Source organism: Chanos chanos, chromosome 4 (genome assembly GCF_902362185.1).
Source record: "Chanos chanos chromosome 4, fChaCha1.1, whole genome shotgun sequence".
Classification (NCBI taxonomy): Eukaryota; Metazoa; Chordata; class Actinopteri; order Gonorynchiformes; family Chanidae; genus Chanos; species Chanos chanos.
In genome coordinates, this window is record NC_044498.1 from 20,828,135 (window position 1) to 20,848,157 (window position 20,023).

A 20,023-nucleotide genomic window follows, 5' to 3' on the forward strand; every position below is an offset into this window, starting at 1 on the left:
TATCTGAATTTTCATTTTTGTCAGTTATCGCAAGGCCTCCAAAGCTGTATGAGAATGTGTGTGTCCTTGGTTATTACAATTACAAAAGATTGTAAGACTAATCTGACCTCAGGTATTCCTCCTACTGGAAGCAAAGTCTTCGGGTGACGTTATTAAAAAAAGTATGACTTCTTTACATCAATTAATTGTATTTAATTTTTTAAACAATAAAATCCATAATTCATGCATTACAGAACAAAAGAATAATAAATTTGCCCTGCCTATATAAAGTGACACTGTGCCTGTGTGTGTGTGTGTGTGTGACTCTATGTGTTAGGTAAGGATAACTAAATAACAGGGAGCTCAAGTGACACAGGGTAATTAGGTTACACTGTAGACCATTGTTCAGGCCATGAGGTGGAATCACAGTTACAGATGAATCTTAGGGAAATAGCACTAGACCTCTGTGGAGACTGGGCCATTGAAATGAAATGATAGCTGGCTTTGCACGGTTTGTGTGTCACAAGTGGTAGTCATCACCTTCCTGAATTGACACAGGGGCTGTCTCAATTGTTCATTCCATACTGGAAGAAAAGGAAAAAATAACAACAGTAATAACTCAACATGGACTTCACCTGTCGATGAATAAAAACCACAGATCCCAGGAGCCTCCATGTGCCTCCCTGACGATCCACATGCAGCATACGCAGAATCTGAAGGAAGCGGATTCCCCTATAATCATTGATACAGAAGGTCACAATTCAACTTACACCAAGGTCAAACAAATTAATGGTCTGACAGAAGCACATAAGCAACAAAAAAGTTTAGTTTGGCAGGCTAGACAGCAAACACTAGCGACATACAGGTAATGTAGCCTGTCTGTGGTGAGCTACCATGTGGCAGGCTAGACAGCAAACGCTGGCGACATACAGGTAATGCAGCCTGTCTGTGGGGGGCTACCATTTCTTTAAGAACTAAACCAAATCAGTCAAGATCTTGTATTTGATAGTAAACAACTGGACTTGGTGACTGAACTTGGGGACAGATAAAATCAAAGATGACTGAGGACACATCTAGCCATCCCTGTAGGCTATCATTTTAATCACTGTCACATTGTGACATTTACGTTGACATTTCTCTCTAAAATTACATAGCAACACAAAGGATTGCTTTAGATAAATTAGTTTAAATAAACCATAGCATGGGCCCGTTCTAGTCAGAAAATGTGAACTGAATGTTAATGTTCCAAGACACATGTGACCTGACTAGCAATATGCTGGTGAGGGGTTGTGTGATTGCTGCTTTCAACTTTTTTCCATCTCAGGTTTAATTTTTAAGACTCATTCAAGTCACAAGCCAACAGATTTTCACAGAAAAACTACTTTAAATGCACATTATATGCCCATGATTCATTGTGAAATATATAAACAAATCAGCTATTACTTTCATAAGAAAAAAAGTCTAAGCACAAACCACTTTTGATTGTAATATGTAATATATTAAATAGTTCAAGTGAATGGTCCAATATGACAAAAACAGAACTATTGGATTACCAGCACTCGTGACCAGCACTACTATAAGAGCATATTGTACATTATTGAAATATTACATCCTGTATAATTCCTGTCCAAACATAAGCTGCTTGAATTTAGAATCAGCATTTTCCAGGCCTCATGAAGATATGTGTGAATTACTTTCATATCTGAATCTGACTCTGGCTGACAGCTACTGATACCAAAAACAAAGAGAGAAGATTAGAGAGGCTCTGAGAACATAGGATATGGGAATAAATAATGGGCTCTCCACCCAAATGCTGCGTGAGAAAAATCTTCCCTTATGAGTACAAGGTCTGTGCAAATCTGTCACGCTTGCATTTCAGCGTAGCATTAAATGCAATTCAAAAAATCATGCAACTTACATTGTGTTACACCAACTTAAGTCTTTAAGCCCTCAGTATACTAAAGCGAAATGTAAAAAAAATATATATATACATAGCACCTGATAGCAGATGTGGCAAACACTTGGCCATTGGATCCAACACTCAGCACAATGACTGAAGCAATGACAACTATTAAATCTGTGTGAGGCAAAAAAAAAAAAAGAAAAAAAGAGAAAAACGAATCAGTTGGACTGTGAGCGTCAATAGTTAGGAGTCACTCGCATTTGTAGGTGGATGTCAGATGTAGTGACATTTGAATGAAGCTGCACCTATGATAGAGATGGGCTTTCTGATGAAACGCAGCCTTCCTTTGAGGCCCACGTATTTGCTCCTGCATCCTGCAGACCACAGCCGTACAACGTACTCTGTGCCGAAGAAGACCACAAGCACAATCTCCTGTGGGGGACAGAAAACAATAGATTAAGAACAAAAAGGAAGATGACGGAGAGACAAAAGTATACATTTGGATATGCTTGTAATATCAGTCAAATGTTTCCACCTTTTTCCAACTTTTTCAGGTCACTATATGAGAGAGCAGCTGATGTTCAAAGGATTTTGCGGTGAACATCAACATATCTTGAAACAAAGATTTTCTTTAAAGACTGAAACAAATCAGTCAAGATCTTGTATTTGACAATAAACAGCTGGACTTGTAGATTAGGCTTGAAAAAATCGACGGATAAAATCAAAGATGACTAGGGACGTATCACCCAAGGTAATCCAAAACAATGTCTCTAGTGATGGAGTACTTAAACGAGGTTTTCATTTTAACCCTTTCAAACAAGACACTTTTGACTGGGTTGCACCAATCATTTGAGATCTTAACCTTGATAATGAAGATCTGTGATTGGATGTGCTGACAGCAAACTATCACTGTGAATGGATGAGTCTTCATACCAACCCAAACAATAGTGAATGCACACATCTGTTTAATCTGTGTCTCCTGTGATGAGGTAGTTCAAGCCGGTTCAAGAGTTCATTCATTTACGTGTCACAGCTGTCTTCACTAAGACGTGAGCAGCTGTAAGTTCAAGAAAATGTCCAACTAGGCTGTGTTGAAATCATGTATACATCTGCTTAATACTCTACCTGAGGGCAAAACGTCTGCTTGAGAACTGCGATGAGTCACTCAGTGTGAATGTGTGTGTGTGTGTGTGTGTGAATGTGTGTGTGTGTGTGTGTGTGTGTGTGTGAGTGTGTGTGTGTGTGTGTGTGTGTGTGTGTATGTGTGTGTGAGTGTGTGTGTGTGTGTGTGTGTGTGTGTGTGTGTGTGTGTGTGTGTGTGTGTGTCTGTGTGTTTGCGTCTGCATTGGCATTTGCATCTGTGCAAGTCTGTCCAAGTGAATTCTTCAAACTGCTCAGTAGTTAGTTCAATGAAAAGCTGATGAACAAAAGGTAACAGAAAGGAAAGTTACTCAATTTGGCTTCTATGAATAGAAGACTTGAACCGTGAAACCACTATCATGAAAAAATAAGGTATCTAGTGTCGATCACTCTGACCTTTCCTCTATAATTAATTAACCTCTTGTGACTCTGAGACCTTAGAGTTGACACAGTGGCTGTGGTTGAGTGGGTGGCCATATCATAGCTTGCTTACACTGCGTTGTTACCTAGGCAAAACCCAGTGAAATGTAATATCCCGTGCCCTGCTGCCATAACACAGGCTCATAAACAAACTGACCGGGTTCTGTTATTCATGTTTCCATTTGATTGGTCTAAACCAATTGGGTAAAAGATTCCAGTGGTATGAAAACACCGGAGATATTCATTTTTATAGGAAAAGTTATGGACCCTGTCATTGCTGAGGTGTGCCTAGCATTAAGAAAAAATGATTCTGTGCCACTGAATAAAAATTAAAAAAAAAAAAAAATTATCAGTTTAGCATCTGTAACAATATAATAAAACAAATTGTTAGTATAAAAAGCAAATATTTTATAAAAATTCTAAATTCTAAAATTTATTTATTTAATTTGATGCCTTTTTCACATGAATAGCACGTACCCAAAAGCCACAGTAAAATGACATTACACCTTCAGCATATGAGGCCACAGACAGCAGATTCAATGCTTCACCACAGTCATCTTGACATTGTATCAAATATAATACGAGATTAGAGCCAAAAAAAGAGAGAGGAGTGGTTTGAGGTGGCAGCAGAATGAGATTATTATAATAGCCTTACATGGGACACCCAGATGACATTTTTTTTTTTACCTTTTTTTTAGGTTCACAAGCCTGTAACTGTGTTGTTCATTTTAAAAATGTGAGTGGCATATTTGTGTGGGTTTGTGTGACTGCCTAAACCTAGACTGGGCTAAAGCTCATTCAAAAGCCTGGGGATTAGAGGAGGGTGGAACTAGACTGCTTCAGCGCATGGGAGATGACACAGAGCTCTAAGGCAGAACAACATCCCGTAATTTATATTAAGCAGAAGGAAACAGTGCTTATCTATAACAAGTTTGTTCTGTGTGTGTGTGTGTGTGTGTGTGTGTGTGTGTGTGTGAGAGAGAGAGAGAGAGAGAGAGAGAGAAAGTGAGAAAGTGAATGTGATGTATGTGTGTGTGTGTGTCTGTGACTGTCTCTGTGTGCCCATATGCAAGTTTGTTGCGTGGGTATATGTGTGTGCATTGAAGTATGTGTCTATGTTGTGTTGTTTTGGTGCTGTTGTAAAAGTGGAGACCTTTTACTCTATGACACATGATGGATGGGTCGGCACCCAGTGGGTCTGGCTGGCTTTACTTTGGCAGCTGTCTTGAAAGCCAAATATCCTCAAGGACAAATGCTGTGTGCCCCATCCAAAACAAGCAAAGCTTTGATTCATGAATGCCAACTAACCCTGAACTTACTAAGTATAGCCTGTCTAAGACCAAGTCTACGTGGTCTGAGTACTCTTAGAAAAACATACACACATACAGGTGCTCAGAGTCTGAGGTGACACGAGTGTTTTTCAAACATTCTTTGTAGTTCTCTGAAACTTTTTGCATTAGCCTGCAATTATTTATTCCATTTTGTAAGCACTGGTTTTAATGAAGTTCCGGAAAGCTCTTCCAATGTGATAATAAATGAATAACTCAAGGAGCAATTCCAGTGGGCAACTGTTTAAAGATCACAGTGTACTGTCATGAGTGCCAAAACAGAGTGTGTGTCCGTGTGTGTCCGTGTGTGTGTGTGTGTGTGTGTGTGTGTGTGTGTGTGTTAGTGTGTCTGTGTCCGCGCATGTGTGTCTGTGTTCTTGTGTGTGTGAAGTCCTGTACTTCTAGCTGGACACGGTGTGGAAAACATGTCACACATCAGAAACACATGCCACACACAGCAATTCTAAGCACACTATATTACATTATAAATTTGAGGTGGAGCTACAGGTCACAGATGTCAGCAACTGTAAATGAATAACCCGTGAGTCAACACTTCATGCATCAGTCCTACCTATTGTATATTTCTCAATGTTGTTTTCATGCCTACAGGGATTATTACCTAAGGGGCAGATAATTGTATTACGTGCAAAAAACAAGAATTACTATGAAGTCATTTTTTGTACGTCGCACAGACATTTTTAAGCCAGGACTACTGAAGGTCCAATTTGTTCTTTAAGTTTACAAAGGCAAAGTCTTCCATAAAACACATAAAATGATATGTTGTAGATGTAATTATTTATCTAGCCCTGCTCTGACTGAGGTGATCACCTGCTTGCTCTGCACAATTATGAGGACAATTATAAGTGTCACTCAAAAATGTGAGATGATATTTTTTATGTTAGTACAGTATATGCTATAAAATTGTGCTCAACAATGTAAATCAGTAACCAATTACATATACACTAGCCCACTGCACAATGAACAAAACAAAATAAAACTGTTAAAGTGTACAGATGGTTAATCAGTATTCATGTATGAGTTACATCAGCTTTTTCTAATTGTAAGCATGGCTATTGGCATGCTACACTAAACTTTTACAAACATCAAAGAAGCAAATCAAGATTTTTCTATTTTTTCAATGACTTTTATTTATAGCATGACTGGCTGGACATTTTGGGACAAGATATATTTCTCAGAAAAGGTTTAGATTCAGTGTGTGCATTCTCAACGGCAAAATGTCATGTGAAATGACACTGAATTCTTTTGGTCAGAAAGACCTTAGGATCATGTCATTAGTATTTTCCAGTAAAATTAAGGAAAGCACAATGCACTCGCAGAGCACTATGTTACAACCCTCTCACAGCAACAGAGGCAGAAGCACGCATGTGAAGTTAATTTGTTCAGAATGTATATGTGTATATCTAAAATATTACACTAATTTTGCTTCGTAAAAAAGTTTTGCTTAGTGCAGTTCTCCAGTTCCACAAACTGAACTTCTACAGTTCCACAGTTCTCTGAGGCATTCTAATAAAATTAACTTTATACATGATTAAGTTTATTAAGTTAATGCAGTTTTCTACGGCTGATGAAACATATGTGATTTGGGGCCAACTTTACTTGAATGTAAAAAATAAACAGCAAACTTTGATACAAATCTGGCAAACCTGCGTTCTATTCATCTCTATTTCAACATTCTCAATGCTCAGAAATTGCATCGCATGAATGGTATTGAAATTCTACTCCTAAAAATCACAAATATTGGACATAATTGTAGGAAATTTGGATGGGGCTGTAGGAAACAAAAACCTCAGATGCCAAGCTGTTGTAGTCCTCCTGTCCTCCTGCTATACTAAGACATGCTATCACCATCATGTGGACCGTTAAAGAATTGCACATGGTTTTCTGAGGATGAGTGACAGTTAACCAACAGTGTCAACCAAATGACGGATTTAAGGAGAATAATTTTATACATCTGTGGGGCCATATCAATTTACACAAAATGACTCCAGTTTCAGTGTGAAATGTGGTTTAATACTGTGAATATTTTGGAGTCTGAACCACTCTCCATGAAGTAGTGTGTGGTGTCTTTGTTCTGACATTTTAAGAATATGAGCAACAAAGCAGCTCCTAAAAGCTAAAAATCAACAGTGTCTCAGTCCTGGAATTAACAATGAGCTGGGGTAACAGAAGAGAAAGAGACAGAAAGAGAACAAAATTGAGAGATTGCCTGTTTGACTCAGGGTAACTGAACCATAAAACCACCAACTATGGTATGTTATGGAAGTGCAGTTAGATTTTCCCCCCCAAGTAACTTAAACACATAAGTTTTAGAATATCCAGGGGTAACAATCAGAAAAAATTATGATCTGAAAACACTCAATTACTGCTTTTTTCCCCCCAAACACAAGCCTTTTCAGACAACATTTGCAACCAAGCAGCAAATTTAACAATGTGGTTAAATGTGGTTTAAAAACAAAAAAAGACAAACTTACCATCCAAAAGAGAGTTCCTGTGGCAAAGTCTGAGTATTGTTCGATGGTGGACAGGATACTGAAGATGAGACATATTAGTACCATCAGGAACCTGACAACAGGGGAACAGAAGAGCCTTTTACTGTAAATGCCTTCACATGTACTATTCATAAATCCACTAAGTATTTGTATTCTAAGATAAGTCAGTATAGAGAACTGGAATTTTCATTTTCATTTTCTTTACTTCCACTGCCACTTCATGATGATGATGATCCAATTTCTTGGACAATTTTTTCCCCCAACAAGCAAGACAGAATGCAATACCACTGCTTTTACTCGTGATCTGACCATTTAGTCAGATCATTATCAATTTTGTTAGTATAAATAAATATATAAATACATATTAGCTACATAAACCAGAGGTCACTATCATCACCATGGCCACGGTAACTCAGGCTGAGTAAGCTAGCTTCCTTATGAGATATATAATAACAATCAGTTCAGGTGAAATGGGGACGATAATACATTATTAATGTACTATCCACTCCCGTGTAGTCTGTTGATTTACACTTGATCCTTACATCTTTAGTCAATGTGTGTCATTAATTCATTAGACCTTGAGGGTCATTAAGTTTTCACAGAAATACGATGTTACATTTACACTTCAGCAACTTTATGCAATTTTAATTATGCCCTTTCAAGATGAATTCAGTTTTACTATTCTAGTATCAAAAAAGCATCTTTGAGAGGAGCTCAAGCCATACTCATCTAGCTCTCTTTTCTCTGTTTCATCTTCTGTACTTCCCTGGTACACTCGTGTTTTATCCACTTTAGATAAATAAATATTGACACAGGCCGATCATAGCAGAGTTTGAATCCAATTCATGAACCTTGAGCATGAGAACCAGTCGTCAAATTCCTGCAATGGGCTGTAAAAGCCTTGATATCATACCAGCAGAATTAATATAGTTGTTTAGAAAAACAAAAACCTCCACACAGACATTAGGTCATTTAAGAAACTTGTTTTAACTACATTTCTAACTTTGTAGTACTGACCTCTAACTTTTTCAGACATTCCAAACGGGATGGAAAAACGGAAACTTAAAAAAAAAAGACCTTAGAAAAAGCCATTGCATCACACAGCAGTTGGAGAGGTCTTACAAAACAATTCCACATTGTAATCCATATAATGAAACAGTAAGGCAGGAGAGCATGTGCTATATCAATACTCTAACCACAGTTAAAAGGAGTTGTTAGGCCTGCTTTGAACTAGAAGGCCAGTAACCCTTTTAATCTGTGACTAGAAATTAGACATTACAGAGCGGGAACAGTTTAAGTTGCACTTAAGCAAATTATTTAGAATTCATACAGACACCGGTACCATACACTGCTGCAGGACAAAATAACGTTTAATTTTTGAACAGACAGCACAGTGATATTTCAAAAAAGTAAGCTAAACATGTACCTATGTCTGAGACATAGACAGGACTACATCAAGGAATAAAGGAGGGAACAGAATGCATGTCAGCCAGTCAGCACTGAGAAACAAAACCATTTTATAAAAGTATGACTCATTCTCCTGATATCAAATGTCCATGGAGTAATGTAATTATAGCAGCACAGAGCCTAATGTAAATCATGAAAGCAGACAGTGTTGACACTGACATGCAAACTCTTCGCCATGTGACAGCTTGTTGACACCAGAAAAGGATAGAAAGGATCCCCCTCTCCCTCAGTGACAGAGCTCCAACCAGATGGACAAGTGTTTTTCCCACGTCAGGGATTATAACCACACACACACACACACACACACACACACACACATAGCCTCGTGATAAAAATGTCCCCATGTGCATCACGGGAAGATAAAGAAGAGAAAGTATGTATGAAAAGACAGTTACATCATCTCCAGATGTGTAGAGCTCTTGCAAGCTGTTAAATCCTTAAAATTGAGTGTGACTTGATTTTGATTCTGGTAAGCATTTTCTTAACGTCCCACAGATACCACTCAGTTCCAATAGTTGAACCACTGAGGACCAAGGCAGGGTTATGCAGATGAGCTGAAACTGGCCATCAGCAGTGCTGAGGGGGACATTTCATCCCACAGGCCTAGGTGAAAATGGAATTAAAATTTCCAGAACATGTTCAAGTACCTCAGTTTCTATCTTTAACCTCTCACACCAGTCTGTTGTTTAGACTTGTGAACTGCATGACTTCATACAATACATGGTTGGGCATATTTTACACAAAATAGAATCTATGAATCTATTAAATATCATCTGAGTGTGTGTTTGTCCCTGTTACACATGCACTGCCTATGAGTGTGACCATAAATGCATAAGTATTTACGCATAAGGTGAATATGGACATTTTAATGGCAGCTAGCAAATTTAGTTTAATTTAATTTTATCCAGCTGGCTCATCTCAAAATATGATGAAATCATGTCTCTCACGATCCTTCCTACTACAAAATTGGTTTAAGTTCAGAATGGGGAAGAGCAGTCTCATCACGTAGCCTCATACTAATGCCAATCTGAGGCCATCTGCAGACTGCTAGACAAAACCTCCAACAATTCAGATTAAAACAACAGAAAAAAAAAAAAAAAGCCAGGACCTGGGCCGAAAAAAAGCATTTAACAGCATTGAACATCAAAATCTTATTTGTTCTATTTTTATGGCAAAATATCGCATGGTGAATATAACACACATGAACAAAAAAGTCATGGGGTGTAATACACACAATAAAACACAGAGTGCTTTAGAGTAGACTTGTTTTTCAACCCTGCAAGTCTGTTTACATCTTTCCATTCATCTTCCAAATCAAAACAACTGAGGTTTGCAGGCTGCCTCACTTCTGATGCATTACTGCAACAACTCCTGGGTCTGCATTCTTAAACAAAGCTGTTTAAAAATGCTGGCTAGATAAAACATGGTGGGACTATATTATACAATAAACAAACAGAGGGACATACTACAAAGTACAGATTCATAGGACAACTTTGGGTTCAATATAGGGTTGCAGATGTCACCAAGATGGCTAACCTTTTAACGAGGTAGGTGCAGTTAAGTGAAACCAGATAGCCTCCACAAACTCCGAATACACTGAGCTTGCTTCCTACTATGCTCCTTGCTAAACGTACAGAACACACTCACTTATAAATGTGTCACTCCAATCCCCTTCCAAAAAACATCACACTTAAAAAAAAAAAAAAACAATATCTGATGGGCTGACCATTTTTCATCAGCCTCCTGTTGTGAGATAAATACATAATCTATTATGTTCCTTAAAGCTTCCGTTGGACATGCGAGAAGCCCCAGGAGGTGTAACATTCTCGGGATAAACCAGGTCATGCCTGCTGAAAGAACCTGCTTTGGAAGGACAAACCCCAGAGATCTGATTAAAACAAAACAGCTGGTGCTTTATCCAGCTTTAATGGCACCGTTTCCCACTAAGTCTAACCACCCTTCCCCCTTGTCTGCTCATTCAATCATTGATACCTCTACCAGACAGATACCCCAAATCTGCCCCAGAGTCTTCGTTCAGACCAAGGTGTGCTCTGCCACTAATCTCTCGTATGACTTCCATCGTTGACCCCTGTCTAAGGTTTGTCCGCAGTGGGCAGATGTGCATGGCCTGTTCTGGGCTTCGCTGCTCTCGACCTATTTAGTAGTGATTAGGACTGTCCATCTAGGAAAGGCCATTACTGGTCATTTCCCTGAACCCAGCTGGGTTGTGTCTTCTGGATAATTTGCAGGGATTATTTCAGATAAGACTTATTAGTGACATGCCTTATGTAATGGTATGGGGCTCGAGGCTATGGGCTAAGGGCTGGGGAGAACAGTCACTGAGCTCAGACCAAGAAAGCGGGAATTGGAGCTTATAACATCTTTTGTTTCAATAGTCTGTTAAAAAGACCATATAACCCACAGTTCTCTTCCGTGGCAGCGCTTTTGTTTTTGTGGGCTGTTACAATATTAGCTGGAAGAATCCAGTTGATGTAGACGGCAGCTAACGACAGGCAAACCTCAAAATACATCTTATTAAAACGTACCTCATTTTGTGGGCAAAACATAAAAAGACATCAACATCAACATACCCTGTAAGTAGGACATTCCTTCAACTTGTTTGAAGAGTACTAAACACATGGGACAAAATTCAGTTAAAAGTTGGTGAGGATTCAGAATAAGAACACATTCTACTTTATTAAAAACTTAAATATTTTCCTTTTATTAATTTTAAAGAGCAAAGTGTTGATCAGAAAAAGAACCGAGAGCCTATCTGGATCAGTGCTACACCTGAGTCACCTAACTACCTGAGCAGCCCTCAAGTCTTCCACAGGGTTATAATTTATTAATGTTCTGTGGTTCCAGGAAGTGCAAGTTGAAAGAGGAGAACATGAACACAACCCTAACACTGACTATAGAGGCAGAGAACCACCCTGCAATTCACAGGGATCTGTACATTAAGACGAGAGGGAGCCCTTTCAACATACTTATTTTGAGGCCACAGCAGAAAAAAAATCTAATCAGCAGAGTAAGGCAACATAAACGCAAATCTCCATATTATGGCCTGCCTTCACAAGCATGTCATAATGTGTCATTCATGTGAATGAGTCCCTAGGTTTTGTAGTTTGCTGTATTGCTCACACAAGCACAAAATCTGAGAGAGAGCCTGAAGGTATCCTGCATGGAGGAATCCAGCATTCACACTCTTTTGCAGTTCACATTTGGACAGAAATGGCCCGTTTAGCTAGAAAACGTTTTGTTAAGAAAACTACGCAGTTTGTCCTTAATTATAAGTTTCTTTTACCATACTACACACTACTGTCATTTTAACTGTATCTGTTTACTATTCGTCCATTCAGAATATTCCCTTTGACCCTTTTGCATTTGTACTTTTCAGAGTATGCATATACTGTATTAGACAGACAATTTTACATTATTTTATCTTAAAACTAATTGTATGTATTGAACATCGTAAATAAACATTTTTGACACCTTACTGATCATAGAAAATGAAAAGTGTTCCTCTGCTCTGTACCCTCTACCATAGATACATTAGATCCATGTATTATGATCATGCTTACAAAGATTATGGTTGAGCTTCTATTAATGCTTGAGCTGATCTGTTGGACATGGCATGAATGAGAGATATAAATAGCTCTAGGTAAAGAAAAAACAAATACATAATACAGACAGAAAGATCAGACCCATGTCTGTGTCCTTATCCATAACCTGTGATCTGAGGACAGAGAAATGTTATAGCTCAGTTTTAAGATACAATCCAGTGAATTTTTAAAAGGCCAAATGGAGAGCATGTACCTTATACAGCATGCAATGCAGTTCTTACTATGGAGTTTAAGTTCAATGCTTATACATACAAGGCAAAATCATGCAAAGGTCACGAAGAGTATAGTTACAAATCCCATCTCTACTCTCATTTGGGATCTATGAAAATCTGTGAGACGTCATCCTGTTTAAAGCCATTCGACCATAGACCGGCTTGCATTAAATTGTATTGTATTAAAGCATCATGCACATGTGAACATATATGTAAAAACTGTCAGTACTGTTTTATATTTTTTTCCCTGACAAATGAGGAAACCACTACAACACTTGTAAGTTATTTCATGGGTACCTTTTAAACAAGGACCAGGTAAAAAAAAGAAAAAAGGAGACTGAGATTGTTCTGGACAGGATGTAGATTTGTAGAAGTACAGACAGTGCACATGGTTCTTCTCTGTGTTACATAACAGAGCCAAATGTCTGAAGCTATATGGAGACAGGGCAGATCTGTCAAAGAGCTCCGTTTTTGTTTTTGCACTGTTGCGCCAGCTGACAATTTAGCACATTATTGCGTAAGACTCTTGACAGACAATGGTCCATGTGAAATTCTTTGTCCATGTGTAGTCTTAGAAATAACTCCACCAACAGCACTGGCTTCATCCCATTATGTCTTTTTGCCTGGTAGGTAAGAAAAAATACATCTCAAAGAAAGAAAGAAAGAAAGAAAGAAAGAAAGGAACTTACACAAGAGGATTAACAATGCCTCGGAGAGCACAGAAGTATCAACACTTACGGCTGATTTATAGTTGTCCACAGGCTCTTTGTAGAGCCTATGCCACAGCCTATGCAAGTGGCCTGTGCTGTTGTGAGCATTTATACTTGTGCACTGGTGTGTCTGCTTCTATCTGCAACTACACTGCCAAAATGCTATGCCACTGTGTTGAGTTTCTTCATGTACTTCAAAAAATGGCAACTGAAACTGAGCGGATCATGTTGGAGTTGGAGCTAATAAATGTTGAACAACAGTCACTTTTACTGAAATTACTACAATGTAGTGACTCTTTTTCGGAGGCAAACGTACTCGTCCCTCAAGTTCTTTTATCTCTTTGTACATTCCATGACGTCCAATCTAGCGTTTGTAGAAATCTCTTTCTATGAATGTGCTGCTGTCTGTCAGTCTTTGTAATGTGGCGAAGAAGAGTCGTACAAATGTACATATTTACGGACTTCCTCAGTTAATCTCTCCTCGATTTGGTCCAATCGCAGTTGTTGAGGTCTGCGTCGCCGTGCGTCACCATGCATTGCCACGCGTCGCCACGCATCGCCGTGATGTGTCGTTACATTCCTGGGGAGGTGCGTGTCGGGCTACAGCATATGCTACAGCGTAGGGTACACGGCTGCGCTGTAGCCTACGGTGTAGATTCTACGCGGAAGTATAGACCTGCCTTTAGACTTTAGACAACAGGGAAATTTCCACAACACTGGAAAAATACAAAAGCCCCTGCACTACTTTTTTTTTTTTGGAGATATCATCTAACTGGCAATCACTGTTTGTTCTGTGGGTATTGCAGATAGGAATCTGTTGAAAGGTAAGGACAGATTTGGATAGAAGGGATAATGCCACAAAGAGACCAATCTGTTGAAGCATCCCATTGAGTTGCACATTCATTCACTCTCATGACAGATCTACCGACTCCTCTTACCAGCTGGCGGCTGGACTGACGGTTGAGAAAAGTGCCAAAGCTGATAGCAATCGGCAAGTAAGAGTTACTTAAAGGGGCAGCACAGGGCATCAGTCGGAGAGGTTTAATTTTGAACAAGGCGCAGGCTCAGGTTCTCCATCTTTTTGTGCACAAACACTAGAGCCTCAATTACAACGAGAGAGAGGAGATTATAACAGGATCATGGTCAAACAAAACAGGCAGACAGACGCACACACACTCACAAACACCCCCCCCCCCCCCCACACACACACACACAGGGCAGTAGTCCAACGAGTTTCCATGGCTGTGAGCCAAGGACAACAGGATGGCTACTCACAGGATCTTCTCTCGTCAAAACGCACTGGTTAATTCATTCTGTGGTCAGTGGTGGTGACAATGACATGACCTAGATTTTATGCCCAAACAAAAAGAAAGGGATCCACTTTCTGTGATATATTTGTAAAGATGCTGTTTTTGCTCTGTTATTGTTATCACTACCTTTAGTATAGATGTAAAGTGTGAAAATATATGCTTCTAAAAAAAAACAACATGCACTGTAGTTAAATGTATTCCGGATACTTCATTTATAGCTGACCTCTGGGATATTTTCTCTGTAGGATAACAACTAAAGTAGTTCATACTGTGAAATATTTTGATTTCATTTTTACTCAAATGAGAAACAGGATCAGGTATGAAAAAGCCATCTTACAATGAAGTCCAAATAAAAGACTATCTCCATCAAGGCTCACAGTACAAAGCTCTACAACAAATCTAAACATACATGGCAACACATGTACTGTGTGTCCAAACAATGTCCAGTTTTAATAGGTATTACCAATTTAAACATTCAGTTAAACACCTTAAACTTTATAAATCATTAAACTGTCTTTTGTCCAATCAGCTTAGTTATGTGTGTATAAAACTGAAGTGAGCTTCTACTTATACAAGGCAGCTATAAATACTTTTAGTCTGTACTACTTTGTTCTATTCGGTGAATTCGGTGAATTTGGCCATGAGGCGGCAAGAAAAATATGGTAATGAATTAACTCTCAGATTTTCAAAGTTAAGAATATTAACATGAAGTACACACAATAATCCAGTCTCATTCATGAACTAGCCTCAGTAGATCGAGACTTTGGAAGTTCATACAGTTTAAGTGACTATGAAGTGTAAAAATGGTCTGAAATATTGAGCCAACACAACCACCACAATGTAAGATCCTTATTATGTCACATCATTTCAGATCTGAAAGTACCTATTAGGCACAACCCCATTTAAAGTTAAAAGTTAAAGCATTTCACCAGAGGAAGCTGACAGAGTAACTGACAGACCACAACTGGAGAGACAGAGAGAGATTTAAAAGAAAAGTCATAGCATGTTAAACTTGACTTTCTCAAGTCAGATAAGAGGTCAATGTTTCATGCATGACCTAACTGACATTTTGACTGAGGAGTGCAGTCCAACACACAGTGAGGTGTAGTTAACAGGATCATGTTGACCTCCTTCTGGTACTCTTAGACACAGTGAGATCCCCTGGCCGAAGTGCACTCTCCTTCAATTACAGAACTCTAACACATATTCTTTACAGACCATGGCATTAGCTGTAATTAACACAAGGCTGGGAAACCCTCCAAAGGCATTTTTAAAAGGTAACAAAAGAGTTGGAAGAATTTGAGGTGAAGAGAGATAAGAACAAACAAAAGAGCAATCTGAGGAAAATATTAAAGTGTCATTAATCTATTCTGCTACTTGCTATCGAATCATCTAATGGTTCTTTGGTATATAAGATGTTTTGAAATTGTTGGTGAATTGAAGAGGACCAGCTGATAACATCAAGTTTATTAGGTCTATACAGTGGGACTGAAGTAGGCCCTATTGTACCCATAGTGTATCGCTAAAACTCTAGTTTGACTTCAGTTTATTCAATTTCCAATTTCAAAAAGGACACTTACACCTCACACAATATCACCCTGGTAAATCCTATCCAATCATCCAACAATACAATTCCTGAACTTTTGGATGACACTGATCAGAGACTGCAGCTAAACTGTAGCCTAAAAAGAACTTTATGAAAGAATTTAAGTTCCCAGGTTCACAAAAAAACTGAGATCCACATCCCCAAAGCTGACGTCACAGTTGTGAAAAGGCACACTTCAAAGCAAACAAAGCCAACATGATGTTCAAGGCCAGACTTGCCCGTTGTAGTGTGTGTACATCACCTCTCATTATAGTGGGTCATTTAAGTAATGTCCATGCAGGAAGGACAATACTCACACCAGGAAATGGTAGAGGAAGCATTTCAAGCCAGCAGGTCTCTCTAGAAAATTGTAGACATCCCCCTGCATGCTAGTCTTGGTAAGATAAGGACTCTTGAAGCGTTTTGTAGAGCAGACCCTGTGTGGCTTGCCAGTGCACAGGGAGGTGGAGGAGCAGGGCTGGTCGTCGGCGATCTGTTTCACTAGGTCTTTTGTGTGGCTGAGTACACCTCCAGGAACGCCTGATCCATTATTCACCGTTGGCTCCAGTTCCAGTGAAACAGGAGAGAAGTGTGTAATGTCCTCGACCTCCTCTAGGCTGCACTGTACGCTCAGGCCCCTGCTGATTCCTGGATGGCCATTGAAGCCAGCGGACTTTGCGCCCTCACTCCCGGTCGAAGAGCCAAACCGGCGTCCGCGCCAGAGCAAGGGAATCGGTCGCTCTCGTTTCTCTCCCATAATGGTAAAGTTCCAAGTCAGTTTTGTCCAAAAAAGGGAGACAAGCAAGAGTTTGGTGTCTATGGTAGAAGTCTGTCCGAGGGAAATTCACACAGCGCCTTTGCACAGAACCTTCCTGTAGTCCTCAGATCTGCAGGAGAAAGTCCAGAATTGGTCAGACAGTAAATCAAGTTCCAATCAAAGCTTAGATGCTATATCCAAGAGTTTGCTGCGTGGTTCTGAGGAATAATTCAGCAATACAGTGAAACAACTACTGACTTATAATCAATTTACTGCAGAGAGCTGCAGTTCTGTGAACAAGAGTGCCAATAAAATAAACATATTCTCCACTTAGGAATTCAAAATTCGACATTTGATGTAAAATCTAATTGTTAACTTTGCTTGAAATCATTATGCAGACTAATTGCCTTGATGTAATCAAATAAATGTTACTAATTAAATTTAACTTTACTCATTTAAGTTAGCCTGAGTCTTACATTAAGCAGTATGTAACTTTTATTTCATCAAATCAGAGCAATGCTTTGTGTATAAAAGAGTTCTCCACCCACAATAACATTCGTGATAACTCATGACATCTCATGATAACAATCAAATGCCTTTTCTGTCTGAGATGACACTGAACAACCGTATAGGTACACCTTTAGAAAACCAGGATGAGACACAGAAAGGTGGGCCACTAAAAGGCAAACTGAATCAGATTTTTGTTAAATGGGTCGTCACAAGCTCAGTAGCCAGCGATGAGTGCCACGGCTCTAGGCTTAAATAAGGTAGAGGACTGAGATGAGATAGATTTCAAAAGAGATCCAACACTATTAATACTGCATGGGGAAAGAGGCAGGGATTACCAGCATGAATGTGGATTTTCAGAAGTGAAGTGATGTGCACCACTGGAGATTCTGAGGCTTGGCAAACCCGTACTCTGTACTTAACACAGCTTGAAAATACCTTTTCATTACAAATCACCAACAATGAGGCAGCAACACAAACAGAGCAGTGATTATAGAAATACCCCCAAAACCAATATAAGATTGACACGGTTGCAAAAATGAGCAATTTTTAATACCTACAGTATAGATTGTGTAGAGCTGCAACAGCAACTTATTTTTGAAATATTACGTGAGTCTTCAAATTGTTGAAGGCCAAATGACAATGGCTTCTGACATCACAATTAATAAATATGACTGCACTGGTCAGTAGTTATGTGTGAAAAATTTTGTCTTGACAAATATCTTGACTGTGCTCTCCTTTTAAAAGAATGGTTCTGATCTAAAGCAGTCTACAGCACATCATCAGTCTGATGAGTGAAGTCGGTCAATTGTCCTTAAAGACGGCGATTGATCTCTGAGCAGTTGATAATTGCCTTTTTGTAAAGGGCAGAATCAAAACAGGAGCTGGGGTATCTGTCAACACATGCAGTAAATGTGTTGAAAGCCTACAAAATTCACTGGTTTCCTACATTAAGTTTCTTTGTTGTCCAATCTGCATGCATACAATGTCTGTCACACATAATGTTTCACAAACACAGAACTGAGCAGGAGAAATGGATGCTCATCGGTGACTACATGTCCATGCATAAAACTTTGTTATTATCTTGAGAGAGGAACAGTTATAAAAAATTAAGTGTTCTACAAAATAATACACCCATTAAACATGCTAAAACATGTTCGGTTTTATGTAGCATTCTGAATATCTAACACAAATCATGCAGTGACGTCAGTCCATGTCAAAATATGCCTGTATAACGGTCACAGGAAAAAATAAAAAATAAAAAATAAAAATATATATATATATATACATATACATATATGGGTTTTTTTGTTTGTATTGCCGTTTGTGTGTGACTTCTGCAAGCAACCCCCCACAGTGGCTGATATACCGAGGGTTATGCTCACTCGATAGCTGAATCACACGGTACTGACTATATAAGCAAAGTAAAACTGAAGCTATGACTGATGTCCCACCATCTATGCACGTCTGGCTCAGAAACATTTACTGAGAACAAAGCCGTCCAGTAGCCCATGCACGAAGAAAGCACTTATGGCTTTGCGTGAGGTTAGAATGGATTACAGACTAATTATATTGGGGTACATCACAACACTTAAAACAGTACTCGTGCGCTGTCCTAAACTAAAAGTGAGAATTCGCAAAAAAAAAAAAAAAAAAAGTCAAATTAAACAAAATAAAATGTTTCAACATTTTTTAAATAAAATCTCTCCATTTTGTTCAACACACACGACAAAAACACAAAAATATACAAAACATTACTTAAATCTAATTCATTAGACAGCTGATCCTAGAGGAGAAAAACGCAAGCTAATGGGGAGCAAAAGATATCTGCTCAGAGTTCAGTGTAATAGCATTCAGATGTACCACGTTACTTCATCTTTCACCAAAGGGGAAAAGCACTGAAGCTTGCGCAACAAAAATCAAAATCATAATAGAACAAGTGTAAATTCACGACTCGGAAACCTGAAGTAGAGTTTACAGAGTGTAGCACTTGTACACACTGAATTCATTTAACCTATGGAGGAATTTGATCGGTTTTAGGATCATAAAAGCACCTATAACACCTTTAACATCACAAACATTTAAAACGTTAATTACCGTTCGTAAAATCCGTTGATGATGCAAAAGAGTCTTTCTCCTCTGTCAGCACAAACCCTCTGAAGTTTGGCTTAAAGAGTTCAGCACCATGGAGAGAAGACGGAAAATGAAGTTATTATAAACTAATCCCACTCATATAGTACTGTCCATTTAATCTATTTTTTCTCCTGCATGTTTTCTTCTACGTCCTCATCTCCATCATATTTGCAACCAACTGTTGTTTCTATCGAGCGCCAAACATGTGGAGAGATGTTGTCAGCGCAAGCACGACACATCATCCACCTGATGCACGTCATCATCGCACTAGCAACATCTGATGTCAGATTGTCCTCCGGCACGCTCCACTAAAGGGGAGGATTACTCTCTGTATACTGGGGTCATACCTCGAAGCAGAAGCGATTTAAAACATATGTTATATGTTTCTGTATGTGCAGTTACGTAAGCCAATACTTTAAAAGAGGAACAAACTTTAAAA

General features: G+C 38.9%; 1 protein-coding gene across 1 annotated transcript in view; it reads right to left on the reverse strand.

Moving 5' to 3' along the window:
* LOC115810241 (potassium voltage-gated channel subfamily KQT member 1) overlaps positions 1–16,944 on the reverse strand; it is a 133,666-nt gene extending 116,722 nt beyond the window's left edge. The window contains 5 exon segments of the mRNA XM_075353560.1: positions 615–711; positions 1,978–2,056; positions 2,188–2,314; positions 7,263–7,353; positions 16,505–16,944. Of these exon segments, the coding sequence (XP_075209675.1) occupies positions 615–711; positions 1,978–2,056; positions 2,188–2,314; positions 7,263–7,353; positions 16,505–16,944 (834 nt within the window).
* Positions 16,945–20,023: the final 3,079 nt, after the last annotated feature.